This window comes from Amphiura filiformis, chromosome 17, assembly GCF_039555335.1.
Source record: "Amphiura filiformis chromosome 17, Afil_fr2py, whole genome shotgun sequence".
NCBI classification, from domain to species: domain Eukaryota; kingdom Metazoa; phylum Echinodermata; class Ophiuroidea; order Amphilepidida; family Amphiuridae; genus Amphiura; species Amphiura filiformis.
The window spans coordinates 567,112-584,388 of NC_092644.1; the positions used below are offsets into that span (position 1 = coordinate 567,112).

The following is a 17,277-nucleotide window of genomic DNA, read 5'->3' on the forward strand; positions in this document are numbered from 1 at the left end:
TAATTAAGACTGATGAGACTTAGAAAAAATGAAAGAGAACATCATTAAAAACATATGTGCCAATTTAAAAAAAAAATGACCAAAAATCACTATACGCCATTAAGTATTGAAGTGGGCCATTATAATTATGCCAATAACATAATTATGTTGCATTCAATAATATAAGCCTGCGTACACTTTTACCTTTACTGTCACTAATTATATAAACTTTTTATAACCATTTACTAGTATTTTGAGTTCAACTGAATGCGTTCATCATATTAATAACATTTTTCTATCACCTTCATTACCCTACAGCAAATATGAAGTTCATATCATATTTACTTTCAAAGTTATATCTGTTTTAAAGAGGGAAAAGGTCGTTGGTTTCTTTATTGGTCACGATATCGTTGTGAATCAGAAATTCGATTGCCTCAAAGCTCATGCTACAACACATTTTCGGAAAGGATAATTTCAGATACATTGGAAGACCATACCATGTGTTGGCAACTAGAGGTCGAACCATTGCCTTCGTTTTCTGATGACATGGGTGCATTTAAACCAAGCATCTCAAATGTATTGCATGCTCAAAAGACCAAGCGGCGAAGTATTTTTTTTTCAATTTTAATGTAAATTTTTATACAAAGTTGTGTTGGGGAATTTTTTTTTTAGTTATCAGTGAGGGAAAATTTTTTTTTCGTCTCACTAGTGGGCAAAGTTTTTTTTTTTCGTCTCACTAGTGGGCGAAGTTTTTTTTCTTCTAAAAACTTCCATGCCCTCCCCTGGAAATCTAATTGTGCGCCCCTAAGTCTACTTGGCTCCTCAACATGTGTACACTAAAGTTACGTATAGTTTCTTAGGGTTTTATAATGTTTAATACAATGTTCCTTGGTGAAAACACCATGAAGGGTTATGGAAGATTTGTTTTGGCCCCTGAATATGTATAAAACATTACCAAACTATACAAAACTATACGCAACTTTAGTGTATACATGTTGAGGGGCCAAGTGGACTTTCGGTCTTCTTGCGCTCAGGTCTTCAATTACTATGGCATCAAAGAGATGATTGAGTTAAATGGATAGGCTTGAAGCAGTGTTAAGTTTCAAATATCTTGGTGCAATCATCTCAGATGAAGGACCTTCATCTATGGTTCGAAACCAGAGGGTGTACCCAAGATTGCACGAAAGCTCACAAACAACAACTGCATAAAGTTGAAGCCAATTTGGGAATATATATGAACATCTATCTTGAATCTAAAATCAAGCTGCTATGCTCCCACGTCAATCACATTCATCTTCCTGCACGGTTCTTTGATGTGATCATTTATTAATTTTTCTGATAAAACATTATAATGTTCAGTTCTAGAACTGAATATTATACCAACAGCTATCACACTAATAAACTGTATATACGTACACATATATTTTGTAGCAATTTTTAACATAGATTTTTGTTTCTTTATCAAATTATTCACCTTTTCTACTTTTTTGTGGTAATTTTAATTGTATATATTTTAACTGTAAATTTGTGTCCAAATATAAATTGAGGACGCTATTTGCATATACAGGGTGTCCCAAAAAAGAGGCCCCACATCTACTCCTACTTCTGAAAAGTTGATCAAATGTATTTTGGTATGTAAAGAAACCTTAAATCGTTATCTTTAATAAACCAAAACAATTATTTCAATCGACTCACAATTTTTGAAGATTTGCCCTCTTTAAAAAATGTACCTGTTTTTCACTCTGACCACGGATGAGGTTTGGCTACATCAAAGATTTAAACGAAACACGCGGTTAATGACATGGATAGATAATAGCATTAGGCTTGGGAAAGCATTTACTATAAGTGAGGATCACCAGCTAGCTTCAAACATCTTCACAACACCGTAATACTGCTGCATTCGCAAGTATCCGGCGCACAATGATGGTACGCAACGCAATTAATGCAATGAGAACGAGGGCTGAAACCTGTATTCGTCAAGGAGGCAACCAGGTAGAGGGCAGAGCAGCACTGTAAACTCACTTCAAAAGAACCAAAGACAAACTAAACAGCCCTTTTCAGGGCTACCTTTTATTCAAAAAGTGAAATGACTTATGTTGTCAATAAAAAGAAATTAAAAACAGGGAAAATATGACACAACATCCAATGGGGGAGTAACACAAAATATATAAACAGAGTTAAAAACCCGACGTTTCGAAAAGACAAAACTTTTCTTTTTCAAGGAGTAAAAAATGAGACCTGCTCTCAATATAGTGGAGACCAGCTCTGATCATAAAAAGAAGAAGATAAAAAGCTGCATTGACTAAAACATTGATTAAGCAGCAGAAAATAAAAGAAATCTAAATAACAGTAGAGCCTAGAGTGGGTTAAGAGAGGTGTGAGAAACCATAACAGCAGGCAAAGTATGGAGAGCCAAATGGGACAAAAGACTGGGGAAAGGCACAAAAAAGATATGGTAGGCCAAGCAGGTCACAAACGGGGAAAACGACGTGGTGAGGGAAAATTGAAAATAACCAAAATCTAATGAAAAGGAGGACCACTGACCCCACAACCCGGCACACGGAACAACATAGCCCGCCTAGGTGGGACAGCCAAGCGGTACCAACGTCTATGTGCGTTGGCTCCCGCTCCCAGACCAGCTAGCCTTTCCCCAGTCTTTTGTCCCATTTGGCTCTCCATACTTTGCCTGCTGTTATGGTTTCTCACACCTCTCTTAACCCACTCTAGGCTCTACTGTTATTTAGATTTCTTTTATTTTCTGCTGCTTAATCAATGTTTTAGTCAATGCAGCTTTTTTTTTTTTTTTTTTTATGATCAGAGCTGGTCTCCACTATATTGAGAGCAGGTCTCATTTTTTACTCCTTGAAAAAGAAAAGTTTTGTCTTTTCGAAACGTCGGGTTTTTAACTCTGTTTATATATTTTGTGTTACTCCCCATTGGATGTTGTGTCATATTTTCCCTGTTTTTAATTTTATCCATTGCTAGTGTGACACTGTTGTATCCTTTTGGATCCATCCTTTGGTTCCCTGCTGGTCAGTTGGAACAGATTTTCCCTGTTTTTATATAATAAAAAGAAAGCAAGAAACAATAAAGTAAGAAAGTAAAAACATAAGTAATTGCAAGTATAGCAAAAGAAATCCCATCCCACATCAATTTCGCCCAAATTAATGACACTTAACAAAATCCATAACCCATAAGCCCACCGGTAAAGCCCGTTCCCTAAAATAAAGTTGTTATTTTATAAAGTTATCATCGAGGAATGTCTTATATTCATGCATGGTATATGCACTTTTCAATCTTTGAAGTAGCCAAACCTCCTCCGTGGACAGAGTGAAAAACGGATACATCTCTTTATAAGAGCATATCTTCAAAAGTTATGAGTCGATTGAAATAATTGTTTCGGTTTATTAAAGGTAACGATTTAGGGTTTCTTTACATACCAAAATACATTTGATCAACTTTTCAGAAATAGGAGAAAAAGAAGGCGAAATGAGGGGCCTCTTTTTTTTGGGACACCCTGTATTTTAAATCGAATTAGCCAAATAATCAGAGTTATACCTTCCATTTCAGGATAAAAAGTTTTTTGAAAATGTCATTTGTTAGTCCGTTTGCTGATGTTCTAATACCATTTTACAAGTGTCTGCCCCTTATAATAATGCAAACAAGATTTAAGATAAATAGCGCCACCATTGATTAGCTTTTCTTAAAAATGACTCACTTTGCCATTAAACAACCGTTCATGGTGCATTTTAAGTTATCGTGTCTATTCTATTCACGGGAGACTTGCGACTTGACAGCTGGATAAGGGAAAAGAACACGGAGATGATATACGTTAACGCAATATCTTGATATATAGGACTATGTCGGCAATGGAGAGGTGCGCATAAGTGTCAGAAGAGCATTCCATGATAACTACTCACCATCGTACAGAAATACAAGCTGGAGCGACGTGGCTGCATCTATCGTTCGTGGTCTGGCAAAGACAACCTCTACAAATAACATGGCACCAAGGATGGAGCAAGAAGACGTGGTAGACAAAGGATATGTGAAGACAACATCCAGGAATGGGCAGAAATCAAGTCAACTGTCTTCCAAAGCCACAGGGTAGCAAATCATCAGGTAGCAGATCATCTTTTGTGGTCAGCCAAATGCTTTAATAATCCGGCATCATCTTTGACATAAATAAATCATAGAGCGATGATTCTAGTAATACGGATCATAACAAAGACGTGGGAATCGCTGATGTAAAGGTATTTGGGGACAAAACTGTTGTACAAGAAACTGCTGTAGGTTTTGATACGACAGCTTTGCGGGAGATCAGGCAAGCTAATCAAGAAACGACATTGGCGAGAAAGGGCATTTACCTTTGGTGGAAGAAAGAAACAGAGAGGACCAAAATGAAAACAATAAAAATACCAACATTTCGATTGAAACAATTGACAAACTAATCATCAGGTTCACAATCTATAGTTTAAACCTGTGAAATACAAACGAAACTACTTCTAACGCCGTTACGAACGACCAGATCTTTTCTGAAAAAGAAGTAGCATTTACCGACTTTCCACGGTACAGACTGGCTATTCGCAAAATCTAATTGCGCAGCAGAATAGTTCGTTACAACGACAAAAAAGCTACATTGACCCTATCGTTTGTTGTCATTTCGTATTTCATTTGTTTGTTCATATTCCTGCTGATAGTTTATATAACATCATAGGTCCGTATGCACAAAAGATTTAGACCGGGTCTAAAGTTAGACCTGGTTTAAGTGGAATTTAGTCTCAGGAGAAAGGACATTTTCCTTTACATTTGCTTAAGTTAGTTTGTATTATTTTTGAACTTTGCATTGAAATCTTTATAATTTACTTGCTACTATTGGACAAACTGATAGTAAAGGACCATTCCTGATGGAACTAAATTCCGCTTAGACCCGGTCTAACTTTAGACCCGGTCTAACTCTTTTGTGCATACCGACCATAATGTCTGACTTACCCAGCAGATTGGCATGCGCATAGCTTAATTATTACAAGCTGTTATTAGTTATTGAAAAACCTGGTTCTTCCAGATGCAATATTGGATCCCCTTAAAATGATAAAATGACCAGACCTTAAATCTATTGTATATGACTGTTTATGACATTAATCAACTTATTATACGAATTATATGTTGCATTTTGATGTGGCAGTCATATCTATAATTACTGGAAACTGATGGGTACCAATCATTTTGATACGCCCTGTATTAGGTGGTGGGGACTTTGTCAAAGTCTGATAAATCCGTTATGTTATGCTGCCGCCCAGCCACAGAACAACAGTTTGGAAAATACTAACTTGTGCTTTTTTTAATACAATGCAAGGTGAACAATAGCCCAATAGGAATGACCATGTCAAGCACTAGGAGAGTGACAAGAACCATCTGCTAAATCATAATCCCCAAAGATGTTGATGTACACGGCTTTTGAAAAATTGAGCACCATAATCAGAGATTTCTCAAACTACACAGTCTGGGATTCCATTCCGAACATAGGCTGCAACATGGACGAACGTTCTGCCGGTTGACAAGGTTCTTGAGACTGGCTCAGACAGTGCATGACTTGGCATTGAGAGACTGGCGAGAGTGGCTCGTCTGATCACGTAAAAACTTGAGCAGCAATGCTTTTAAGTCTGGAGGGCACAAGGTGGTGTGCATCTTGTAGAGCACAGATGCATCAACCACCTGTCGTCTGTGATGTAATGAAGGGATGTTAAGATCCATTCTTGCCCGCTGCTCGTCTACACCAATAATACTCAATGATTTGCTCTGTATGGAGTCAAGGAGCTTCAGGGTGGTGGTTGAGGCACTCATCCAGCATAGTGAGGCATACTTGTAAACCGTGGCTCTCTCTTTTACATCAAGCGTGTTACTACCCTCCTTAGTTCTCCAAGCTTCTGTCCAGCTCTGGCAGCAGTGTTGGAAATGTGCTTAGCCCAGGTGAGTTTCTTATCAATGGTGACACCCAGGATTTCCAGCTCAACTGCCAGTTTGGTGTTTCCAAAATAAAGGTCTAGTCTAGTTTGATTCCTCTTTCTTGAGATAGTCAGGGCTTTACACTTGGAGAGCTCGAAGATGACTTTCCACTTATCTGCCCAGATCCTCATTCTCTCCAGGTCCCGGTTTAGGCTCACTGTTGCGGCCATGCTGTCATCACTTGATCTGATCTCGTAGAATAGGGTGGAGTCATCTGCATACATTCATTCATTCATTCATTCATTCATTCATTCATTTATTTATTTCCACAATTCACATAGAAATACAAAATACGCATTAAAATACCATCAAAGAATCATGGAGGAGATGGCCGAAAGGCCAGTAAGGCCAGAGGTAGCCATCCTTTAACAGAAAAGTTACCAAACAGAAAATTCAACAGCAAATAATAAAAATTAAAAACAACAAACAAACAAACAAGAAACAAAAAAAAACTACAATGCTCGTCAATTAATCATATTTTGAAATTAAATGTCTTTTGTACACGTTCCGGAAATGTTTCACTGAATAAGACGCTCTTAAAGATTTTTGCAATGAGTTCCATAATATAGGACCAGCTGTACGGACAGCGTGATCGGTGAAAACCCTGCTATTTTTAGTCAAGTTATAGTTATTAGCGTTTCTTGTTTGGTAATCATGAATATTAGATCGTAGGGTAAATAAACTGTCAAATAAGCTCGGTAATTCATTAATACTGTACTTACAGATACAGGGTGTTCTCGCATTCATCTCCCAGATCATCAATAAAGACAGTGAATATTATAGCAGCGGGCCCAGGATTGAGCCTTGTGGTACAGAGGCATTAATGGACGTACTATTTGAGGATTGGCCAGATAGAACCGCTTTAATGGACTGGTTGGATAGGTAGCTCTCAATCCAGGTCAGAAGCTTGTCAGAAACTCCTTTGCCTTTCAGCCCGGAGCAAAGTTCTTTATGTCATGCCTTGTCAAATGCTCCTTTGATGTCCAGGGCAATTAGACGCACTTCGTGGCCTCTGTTTAGAGCGCTGGATCATTGCTGAGAGAGGATGGTTAAGATGTCAACTGTGCTGTGATAGGGTCTAAAGCCAAACTGCCTGTCTGAAATGAGATGGTGCTGCAACAAGCACTTCTGAAGCTGCTTCTGTACCACTGCCTCCATTACCTTGCTGATGCTGCTAAGAAGAGAGATGGGCGGTACATGGATAGATTGGACTTTGAATCCCTCTTATGGACCGGAATGACTGAAGCACACTTCCATTGGCTGGGAAACACTGCCTTTGCGAAGAACAGCTCAAATAGGCGGCTAAGCGGTCTTGTTAAATTCATCATTGCACTCTTTCTGGATTCGATTGTGGATCTTATCAGGTCCATTAGCTTTATCGGGTTCTAATTTTCGCAAGAGCCTCCTGATGTCCTTGGCCTTAAAAACTATGGAGTCCTTAGAATCTGGTGGTATCCCCTTTACTTTTGGAGCAGGTTCTTCTGCATTCTCTAGTTGGCATTTCGTAGCAAAAGTCTGTCCTATATCTAGTCATAAGGACGATTCGTCAACGGTGATGAACAGTTTGTTTCAAAAGCAATGATCTTGAACACGACATTTGAATTTTAAATTTTAACATGACTAATGCAATGTAGTGGAAACACATGCATGCTATAATATGTCCAGTCTAAGGTGGCATATGACTCCATCAAATAAGTATGCTCTATAATAATTCTGCAAGAAGACATTTGCCACATATGACATGTGTAACGTCCACGCAATGGTGTTGTCCACGTTCCACCTAATTGCAGCCTCTCGAACCAGGTAAAATTTAAATTAGTCAAATTAATCTCGAACCATGTGAAATTAAAATGAGTCAAATTTACACAACATACAACTCAGCCTTACTCAGCATGCTCAGGTAACATTTGTACGCTTCAAATAATGTGTATAATTGTTCGAAAATCTAACAAGCAAGGTTAAATTAATTATTAACAGTCACGTCACACACGAAATAAACCCACGTTCACACACTAAGAGACAGACAGAACATTTGCTGTAACTTGACAGAAGAACCATTGCAAGACGACAAAACTACCTGCAATTATGGAACCGGCTAATTCTGGAAATAGTAAACTGTATCTTGTAGTGTTAGTTGCTGCGTTATGTTTTGCCTTTGCGGCCTTCGTTATTGCCATTGTCAGTTTGTCCAAACAGAACGGATCATCAGCATCACCTAGCGTCGTTAACGTAGGTAAGATTTGATTCAATATGTTTGCTGCTAGCAAGTCAGCAGTTGGTGAGAGGGTCCCCCTTTTTTGGCTTTTTGGCCCTTACTTTTCTTATTTTAGTAACGCTAATCATGCTAATCCGGACACCAAAATGATATCTTGGCCCCGAGTCACAAGATATTATTAAGTTTAGGGCCATACAAGAAGAAGAAGAAGAAAAAACATTTACAGGGGTGCTAAGGTATAGGCAGAGAACCTACTGCTGAGCTCTACCGGGTATCACTCACTCACATTAAGTAGAGTGACATAAGCGCAACTAGATATCGCATTTGAACAATTTGACTAGACAGGGCTACAATCATAGATATACCACCTAGACCTATTACTGCCCATCCTTTACCCCAGCGGGAGGTGAAGCCACGTATCCAAGGTGATATTGACGGATTGACGGGGTTACTAGGCGCGGAGAAATATCGCATACATGTTTCACGCGCTCGTTTGCGTGATTACTGCGCCGTTATCGCCGCGTCAAATGCAACATGTTCCATAGACGCGAACATGTCTGCTTATTTGCGTCCGGGTATGCGTCCTTGTCAAATTCGTTGCTAAGCAGTGTCGGCTTCACTACGCGAGTCAAAGTCATTGGTCTAGGTTCTCGTTTGTCTGGGGCTACAATAGTCAAAATTAGGCACAGCAATGTTATTTGCAAGCATAATTAACAGTGATTATAATATTATTATAGATAGGACTATATATTTACTAACTGCTGACCATTATTTTACTTACATGTTCTGTGACCAAGACGTCAAAGAATCAGAAACAACACCAATTTATTTAAATTGATTAACACGCTCAATATGATAATTGATGTAATTCAAAGTAATATCATTAAATTTCTCAAGAATATGACGTGTACCAAACACCATGAATTTATTTTTTAACATTTATTAAGTAAGGTTGTTATTTTGAAACCAACAAGCTATTTTAAGTAAGTTTGATTGAAGCTCATATTCAAGAATAGGTAGATTTTTAAATCTACCTATACCCAAAATTTTTGTACTTAAAAGTACAAAACTGTTGTGTCATTGTGAGTACATTTACAGGCTAAATTGTTAGAAAGATAGGCTAGCTCACATCACACACTATAGGTGGCGCTATTCGTCCATAGGGAAGTGGAATGTGCATGTACGGTCCAAAAATGGCTTTACTGTGGGGTTCAATGGAGAAAATCACTAAAAGTAATTTTGACAACCAAAACCTAAGTGATGTTGACTTATGTTGGTACTGGCATGATACTGGATTCATAAACTATCACATAGTGCAATCCATGTTCCACCAAGTGGACGCTCGATTTAGCTCAAAAGCAATTTGTGTGTAAATCAAGACCATCCAAAACAGCTTTCTTACAGTAAAGAATAGGAGGTCATCTAGGGTCACATACAGTAGTGTGCATTGTACATGTGCCTGCTGTCACAATTTCACACACAAAATTTTGGGTAATTTGATGACACTATTTTTGTCTGTAACTTCAAAAGTATATGCACTAGAAACATGATTGACCCCTTATTGTTTAGGTAATTTAATTCTCTTTCAAATGAAAGAACTTTCAGCTAAAAATATTGAACTTCAAAATTATTTGAACATCCCAAAGAAAGACTGATGTGGCCCAAGTATTTAGCCTTGAGGAATGCCAATATTTATACTATTAAAATCAGAAATACAAGAATTAATATTTACAACCTGATCTTCCACTAAGATATGATCTAAACCATTCTAATGAAGATCCAATAATTCCATAATCACAACGTTTTCCAAGCAGAAAGGCATACAGTCAAAGGCTTTACTTAAATCAAGAAAAATTGCTCCTGTTGAACATCCTTCATTCATAGTGCTCAAAATATAATCTTCAACATCCTCCATAAGCGGCCATTTTGGATTTATGCAAAGTAGGCACTGTTCCACAACTTGAATTTTCCGGGACTTTTGGTATGTTTTTGTGTGACCTTTTGGGAGGTTAACGCATGTGAAATGGATTCTGTTGCAATTAGTGGTAGGTGATTTCATACTTTGAAAATCTATCAGCCAAGGGTAAATTTGCATCATTAACGGTCACGTCACATTCAAAATCACGATCACGCGCAAGAGACACTCAGACAGAGCATTTAGCTGTAACAGGACAGAAGAACCATTGTATGCAAGAGGACACAATCTATCTGCAATCATGGAACCTGCTAATTCCGAAAAGGAGTTGTACATGAAAGACTATTCGGGGCGTGCTGGAAATAGTAAACTGTATCTTGTAGTGTTAGTTGCTGCGTTATGTTTTGCCATTGCGGCCTTCGTTATTGCCATTGTCAGTTTGTCCAAACAGAACGGATCATCAGCATCACCTAGCGTGGTGAACGTAGGTAAGATTTGATTTGCTGTTAGGGTGCAGGGGGTGTAAAACAAGTCCAAAAATATTCAGGTTTTTTACGCTTGTTTGGTCAAAAAAAGGCCAAATTCTGGGAAGAAAGTCCACTTTTCACAAAATTTCCCCCATGAAAATAGGGCACTTTTTAAAAAATCAGTCCCGCCCCGAAAAAAAAAAAATCCTGCTCACGACGGTGGTCTACGTTGTGAATTGTGGTAAATTTTTACACATTTTGTTTAAATTTTACAAATTTCTTTACTGATAAGAAGTATCTAATAACTAGAAATTGACATTAGCACCATATTTTTTTGCCAAAGATAAATATTCGTATCAGTGGCGTCGCCAGTGGGGGATTGGGGGAGGCTTGCCGTCAGTAGATGTTGGGCCTACATGACGGGCTTTAGTTGAAAAGATCGTGTCAACAATAGACACTTTTGTGTGCGCTCAGTGATTGTGCATGGTGAAGAAACAAAGTACGTGTTTATCACATTTTGGATGTGACCCTTCACTTTTGCCTGTGTACGTTACCACAAGGAAGGATATTGGTATAATAAACGCGTGTTAAAATTGCTCCCTATTTTCGCCCCAACTTTTTAGATTCCTGAGCCAATCTAGAATACTATACGCACGGCCGTTGCACTCTGCTGTGTACGAGCAGCCGCCATGTATGCGAGTGGAAGGCCGAGGACTCATGCTAGTAGGCTCCCCTCCCCCAGGTTCCGAAAACCCAGCTACGCCACTGATTGAATTTGAGCAAAATTACACATTTACAAAAAAAAACATTTACAAAAAACACTATCTTATGCATAACTTGATTTATTATTTTAAAGCAAATCTCTGTAAACATCACTTTACAGGCTTACCTTGTAGTATGTTTTATGATATAATGTTCCACAGCTTGTTTAAAGTTTACTCATTTATCCATTTTACTGATAAGAAGTATCTAAAATAACAAATTGACATTTATAGGTCTCTTACATTGCCACCAGTGCAAAAGATTACAAATATTGTCATGCTAAATTTAATTTGTTATTAGTTATGGGTTATTGTTTATACATTATAGTTAAATTTTATCTATTCCCTATTTGGTATTCCCTATTCCCGGTTCACTAGACAATTGCTTGCCCCACCAATACTAACTTCCTGGCCACGCCACTGGAGTAATCACAACAAAGGTTTTAGTTATAGTTAATGCACCCGTGTGTTGAATATTTAATATGTGTTATATATACCCAGCAAAATTGCAAAAGTTTGCAAAAGGTTAAAAAAGGTTGCCATGCAGAAAACGCTTAAATGTCGGGTTTTGGAATGGACATATAAAAAGTATAAAATGTTTTCATAAAATATTTGCCGATAACCACTACAGATTTTTTTACGTAATGTTGTTAACAAAATATTTAGCAAAAAATGTTTGTAAAAATATTTTACAATAACATTTGAAAACATTTTAAACATATTGTTGGGGTGTGTTTTCATACAAAACGTTTTCTTTAATAAAAAAAAAAGAGCGCAGTGATTTATAGTGCGAAACGCACAGGCACAACGCATAGATGTTGATCCACAAGCCTCTGCACACTTTACAGTTTATCTAAACCAAAACCAAAAATATAGCATGTTTAAAACGGTTTAAAAACATTTTTGTGTTTACCATATTTATAGCTGTCGGACCTTATAGAGGTTGTGCATATGACGTATCATACCGTAAATATGGCGGACTTCTCAAATGCATTAAACAAAAGCATGATTGCAATACCGCGACAGTTCGTCTCACACACATAACAAATGCACTACGATCAAATAGGCTGATGTCCTTGATGACAACATTTGATTGAATGGACTACAACCTATCTGCGTTAGGCATCACCGTGATCAAAGTCACATCATATAAATCATTATGTAACCGTAAATTATGAAAATGAGAAAATTAAATTTTGAAATCAGAACCTCCACACTATGGGCCACAATGGCCTCATCCCAATGGCATAGTCCAATATCCTCAATTAAACAATCATAGTGCAAATTTTTACCTCAAGTTGCACAGAGTATAAGTTTTGTACCCAAATTTTCAAAGGTCATTCAATGAATGTACAAAATGTATTGGGGTTAAGAACTGTGCACTATTAGATGAAAATGTTTTGGAGTTTTCCAAGTCTGTCTGCTTTACACTGCCTTTTAATATGATCACTGAACTTCATGCAATGATAATTATATACTAAATGAGACGGAATGAACATAGTAAACTTATCCACTTTATATTCTAGCTACGCCAAAAATTATTTCCAATATTGTTGCTGATTCATTTTGTATAATACTAACTAGCACTGTATTAAAGCTTATTAACATGCAACTACAGAGAATGATCTTTGGCATTACCCTCCAGATCGAGTTTTCCGGGACTCGTTTCGTTTTTGATGTTAAGTGTCCATGTAAAAAAAGAAAGAAAAATACAAAACAAACACCAACATTTACAAGGGTGCTAAGGGAACAACCCAAAAGTTCGAAGTGCTATAAACGAATGTCCTTTCGTTGGGTGGGGGGTCAAAAGTCCGATTACGTTGGTACAAATGTAGTTAAAACATCCGTCAAAGTCTGTTTTAAGGATTTAATATATAGTATTTTCTGCAGTTCAAAATCGACGCTCCACAGTGGTTGCTTCAAAATTATTTAAAATCAAGTCAATGTTACTTTAATATTTCAAATATAGGCCTGTATAAGAACACAGGGTGGAAGCAGTTAAGGCAGGAGAAAATGTGCGGACACGAGCGATTAGAAAGACATCACAATAAATCGGCTATAACAGACCATGTGCAGGAGAATGGTCATATTATAGACTAGGAAGAAGCTAAGATAATAGGTAAAGAGGCAGATAGATACAATCAGTGGATAAAGTGTGCGATAGTGCTCAGGGATCAAGACACCATCGCGAACTGAGACGACGGGCAATACAATCTCAGTCAGACAGAGGATCGTCACAACAACAATGGCGTACAAAAGGAGTCTGGTAGACTTCGAAACATGTGACCGTGACTGTTATACTAGACTATATAGAAAAAATGATAATCTGTCATTAAATTAAAGCTTATATTTAATCAATTTCGTACTCAACATAAAATACAAGGTGATGCATTTAGCAGACTTGTAACGAGTCATGACTCGAGACTCGAGTTTTCAAAAATGGAATGACTCGACTCGGATTTTCAAATTTTCCCCATAGAGATTGTACAGTGACTCGAGTCATTTGACTCGACTCGACTCGAGATATTGTCAGAAATGACTCGACTCGACCATGAAATGACTTGACTCGTTACAACTCTGGCATTTAGTCGGCTTGCTTTTTAACCCTAATGCACCAGGCCTATTTTGGCAAGGGGGAAGGAACAAAGAAGGAGCAAGAAGAGAAAACGTTTTTTCTCTGTTGCGGTTTAGAACCAGGGACCCTCTGATGTCAGACTTGGTCATCTACTTGGTCAGCCAAGTTTGACTGTTCGCATGATAAGATGACGAAATCGCATCACGTGGGATACCCGCGCTTGCAGATGTATTATGAATAGAGTTTGTTTGATGTGTGATACGTTTACTAGTCTTACTAATTGTTGAGTTGCAGGAGATGTTCATTATAAAGAACACAGATTTATTTGTAACTTGCTTTAGATCAAGTGCGGGCAATCTACGGCCCGCGGGCCACATGCCGCCCGCCGGCGTATTTTTTTCGGCCCGCGAGACTCTCGGAGATATTTAGTATGCAAATCTACTATTATTATAACGGGAAAGCACATAGTAATATGAATCCAGAACGTACATTGCGATTGCAATTGTTTTCCAATTATTTACATGTCAAAAAATGTTTGCAGATTTTTTTTTGGGGGGGCTTTGACGGCGCCAGCCCCCCGGGGTAAAAGCAGGGCGCGGCCAAAATGAAGGGGCGGCGGAAGAAGAAGGGGCGGCCAAAACAGGGGCGGCAAAAACGAAGGGGGCGGCAAAAAGAATTAGTAAATAAAGAAGGGCGGACAAATTTGATATAAAGCATAAAAAATTGTGAAAAAATGGTACTATATATGAAAATGTGCTGCTTTTAGGGCGCTAGCGCCTGAAACCTTTTTTTTTTTTTTTTTTTTTTGGCTCTTCACTTTTTCAAAAGAAAGTGAAAAAATTGGGTCAACCTTTTCGGGCTGTTAAGGAAGGGTAGGCAAAATTTTTCTTCAGCCCCCGGGGTTGGGGCGGCCACGGTACGCCACTGGGCCCAGTGCAGGCAAATATTTGAATGTACTGCAATCTATTGACATGTAATAATGTCAATTGTTGTCAACAGGGAATGATTCATATTCCGGGATTTATATGTATACAATATTTTTTCAAAGGTTTCCATGGTTACTAGGGTCATGAGAAGAAATATGAATTTCCTTTGTATTTGTGCAATGATCTAATGACTCGTGAACAGTGATCTCGTGAACTCTCTATAGCTAAGAATTAAGTTCATTGCATGTAGGTAGACTTCGGACTATTAAATTTAGTTTTTAACAATTTGCCATATAATTTGTATTATATCGCGTATTTCAAAAAATCCAAATTATTTGATATAAGGAGGACATTTTTTCGTATTCAAAATGCAATTCGATATGTCTGATGTGCTCTTACAAAAATACTGTACTGTGTGACCGACCCCTTTAATAACAACAGTCTTAAAATTCACTGATATAATATATTAAAGAAAAAAATTAGAAAAGTGAGATGTTGTGAGTCCCGCCGCCTATAACCTTAGCATATCATGGTAAAGGGTTCAAAAGCGTGATCATATTCTAGCATTGTCTCACTCCCCTCCACAACCCCATCCCCCAAGCGACGGCCCTAGAAATACGGGCTGGAATTTTCGATATTTCACACTTACGTTAGAGTTCAGGACTTCATCGAACCTTTGGGTTGTTCCCTAAGGTATCGGTAGATAATCTACTGATGAGCTCTACCGGATACCAGTACCACACATTCACGGAAAGCAGAGTGGCACAAGTGCACCTAGATATCTCATTTGAACAATTTGACCATACATGGCTACAATAGTCAGGGCTACGATAATCAAAACTGGCCAAACCATGGTATATGCAAGCATAATTAAGACATCATTATACAGGGTGCCCCCCCCCCCAAAGAAAAAAGAAGGCCCCTCATTGCGCCTTCTTTTTCTCCTATTTCTGGTATGTAAAGAAACCTTGAGTCGTTACCTTTAAGGTTATATAATGGATTTTTCAAGGCTTGATTCCAGGGGGGCGTAGGTTAATAATAGAAACAGCCATACAGAAAAAATGAACTCAAGCGTCATCCTATGTTGCAGGGATAGGGTGGGGGCAACCATGATAGAGGCTGCCGGGGCGGTTTTCTGCAATTTTCCTATGGTATTTTCTAAATTTTCAATTTTTAATATATTATCCTTCTGATAAATGATATCTGTCGTGAAATAAATGAATGCTGCTATAGGCTAGGCCTACCCTTTAAGTTGTGAGCCGATTGAAATAATTTTTGTTTTGTTTATTAAAGCTAACGATTAAAGGTTTCTTTACATTTACATATCAAAATAAATTCGATCTAATTTTCAAAAGTAGGAGAAAAGAGGGCGCAATGCGGGGAATTCTTCCTGATTCTTCTAGGCACTCGCTATGAAATTGTTGGCAAAGATCACCATCATTCGCAAGAGGCTGTGAACTACCAAATCGCAACAGCTTAAGGGTGGTCTGAACCCTGGAATTATGGAAACTTTCGGGCCTCATAACTGCTAAATTATTAGTCTAAAGAATATAAAAGTATACATTTTTAGAATGGAAATGACTTGATGAATTCATCTGTGAGGTCCAATTTGGGCTAAAATGCTTATTTTTGGACCAACCTTAAGATAGTTGCTAACCGTAACAACCCTCAAATATTAACAACACAGTAGTGATATTACAGAAAAATACCCGAATTTAAAAGTTGCAGTTTAAAGCGATCAAACACGTAAAGCCCGTCAATAGAGAGTTTGCGGAATGAAGTTACTGGAACTTTAACGGCAACTTCAAAAATATCGATTCGATTTCTTGCTCAAATTCACTTCAACGCGAACGTCAGATTGGTTTCTGTACCAACAGCGTCTTGTTGCTTAAACTCGGGACATGTGTATCAATGTGCGTTCAAAAGAAGGGCATGTGTAAGAGTTTGTTACCAACTACATCCAAATGTCTCTCTTTTGTTTAGTCAAGTGGTTATTAGTCCCACTTCAAGACAAAAGACTCTACCTTGTCTTGCGTCAAAGACTCGCGTACTGGTTTAATACTCATATCCATCTATAGACCTTACCCATCCAGTGTCAACAAACTTCGCACAAATGATTTTCTCAAAGATTTTGATTCCCTCTTAGATGAAGTGTCATCTTTGGCCAATAAGGTTCTTATATTTGGCGATTTAAATATCCATGTCAATCGTCCTGCTAAACCAGAGGTTTGTAAATTTATGAATTCTCTCTGTACTAATGGTTTTAATCAACATGTGACCAAACCTACCCACAAGCTGGGTAACACATTAGATCTTATAATATCTAGAGTCAATGACATCAATATTATTGTTGATTGGGATGTCAAAATGCCTCCAATGTCTGACCACTTTATTGTTACGTGTAAGCTTGATTATATCAAACCTGATCTTCCCAAA

At 37.9% G+C, this 17,277-nt stretch overlaps 1 protein-coding gene across 2 annotated transcripts in view; it reads left to right on the forward strand.

The window, feature by feature from the left end:
- Positions 1–7,901: 7,901 nt before the first annotated feature.
- The window catches only part of LOC140136764 (uncharacterized), a 127,249-nt gene continuing 117,873 nt past the window's right edge, over positions 7,902–17,277 (forward strand). Inside the window, exon 1 of one of the 2 annotated variants that reach the window (XM_072158351.1) lies at positions 7,902–8,215. In XM_072158351.1, the coding sequence (XP_072014452.1) occupies positions 8,068–8,215 (148 nt within the window). In that variant the 5' untranslated portion in view covers positions 7,902–8,067. Of the gene's footprint in view, positions 8,216–10,347; positions 10,601–17,277 lie in introns of those variants that run through there. The other variant, XM_072158350.1, reaches the window with a different exon arrangement.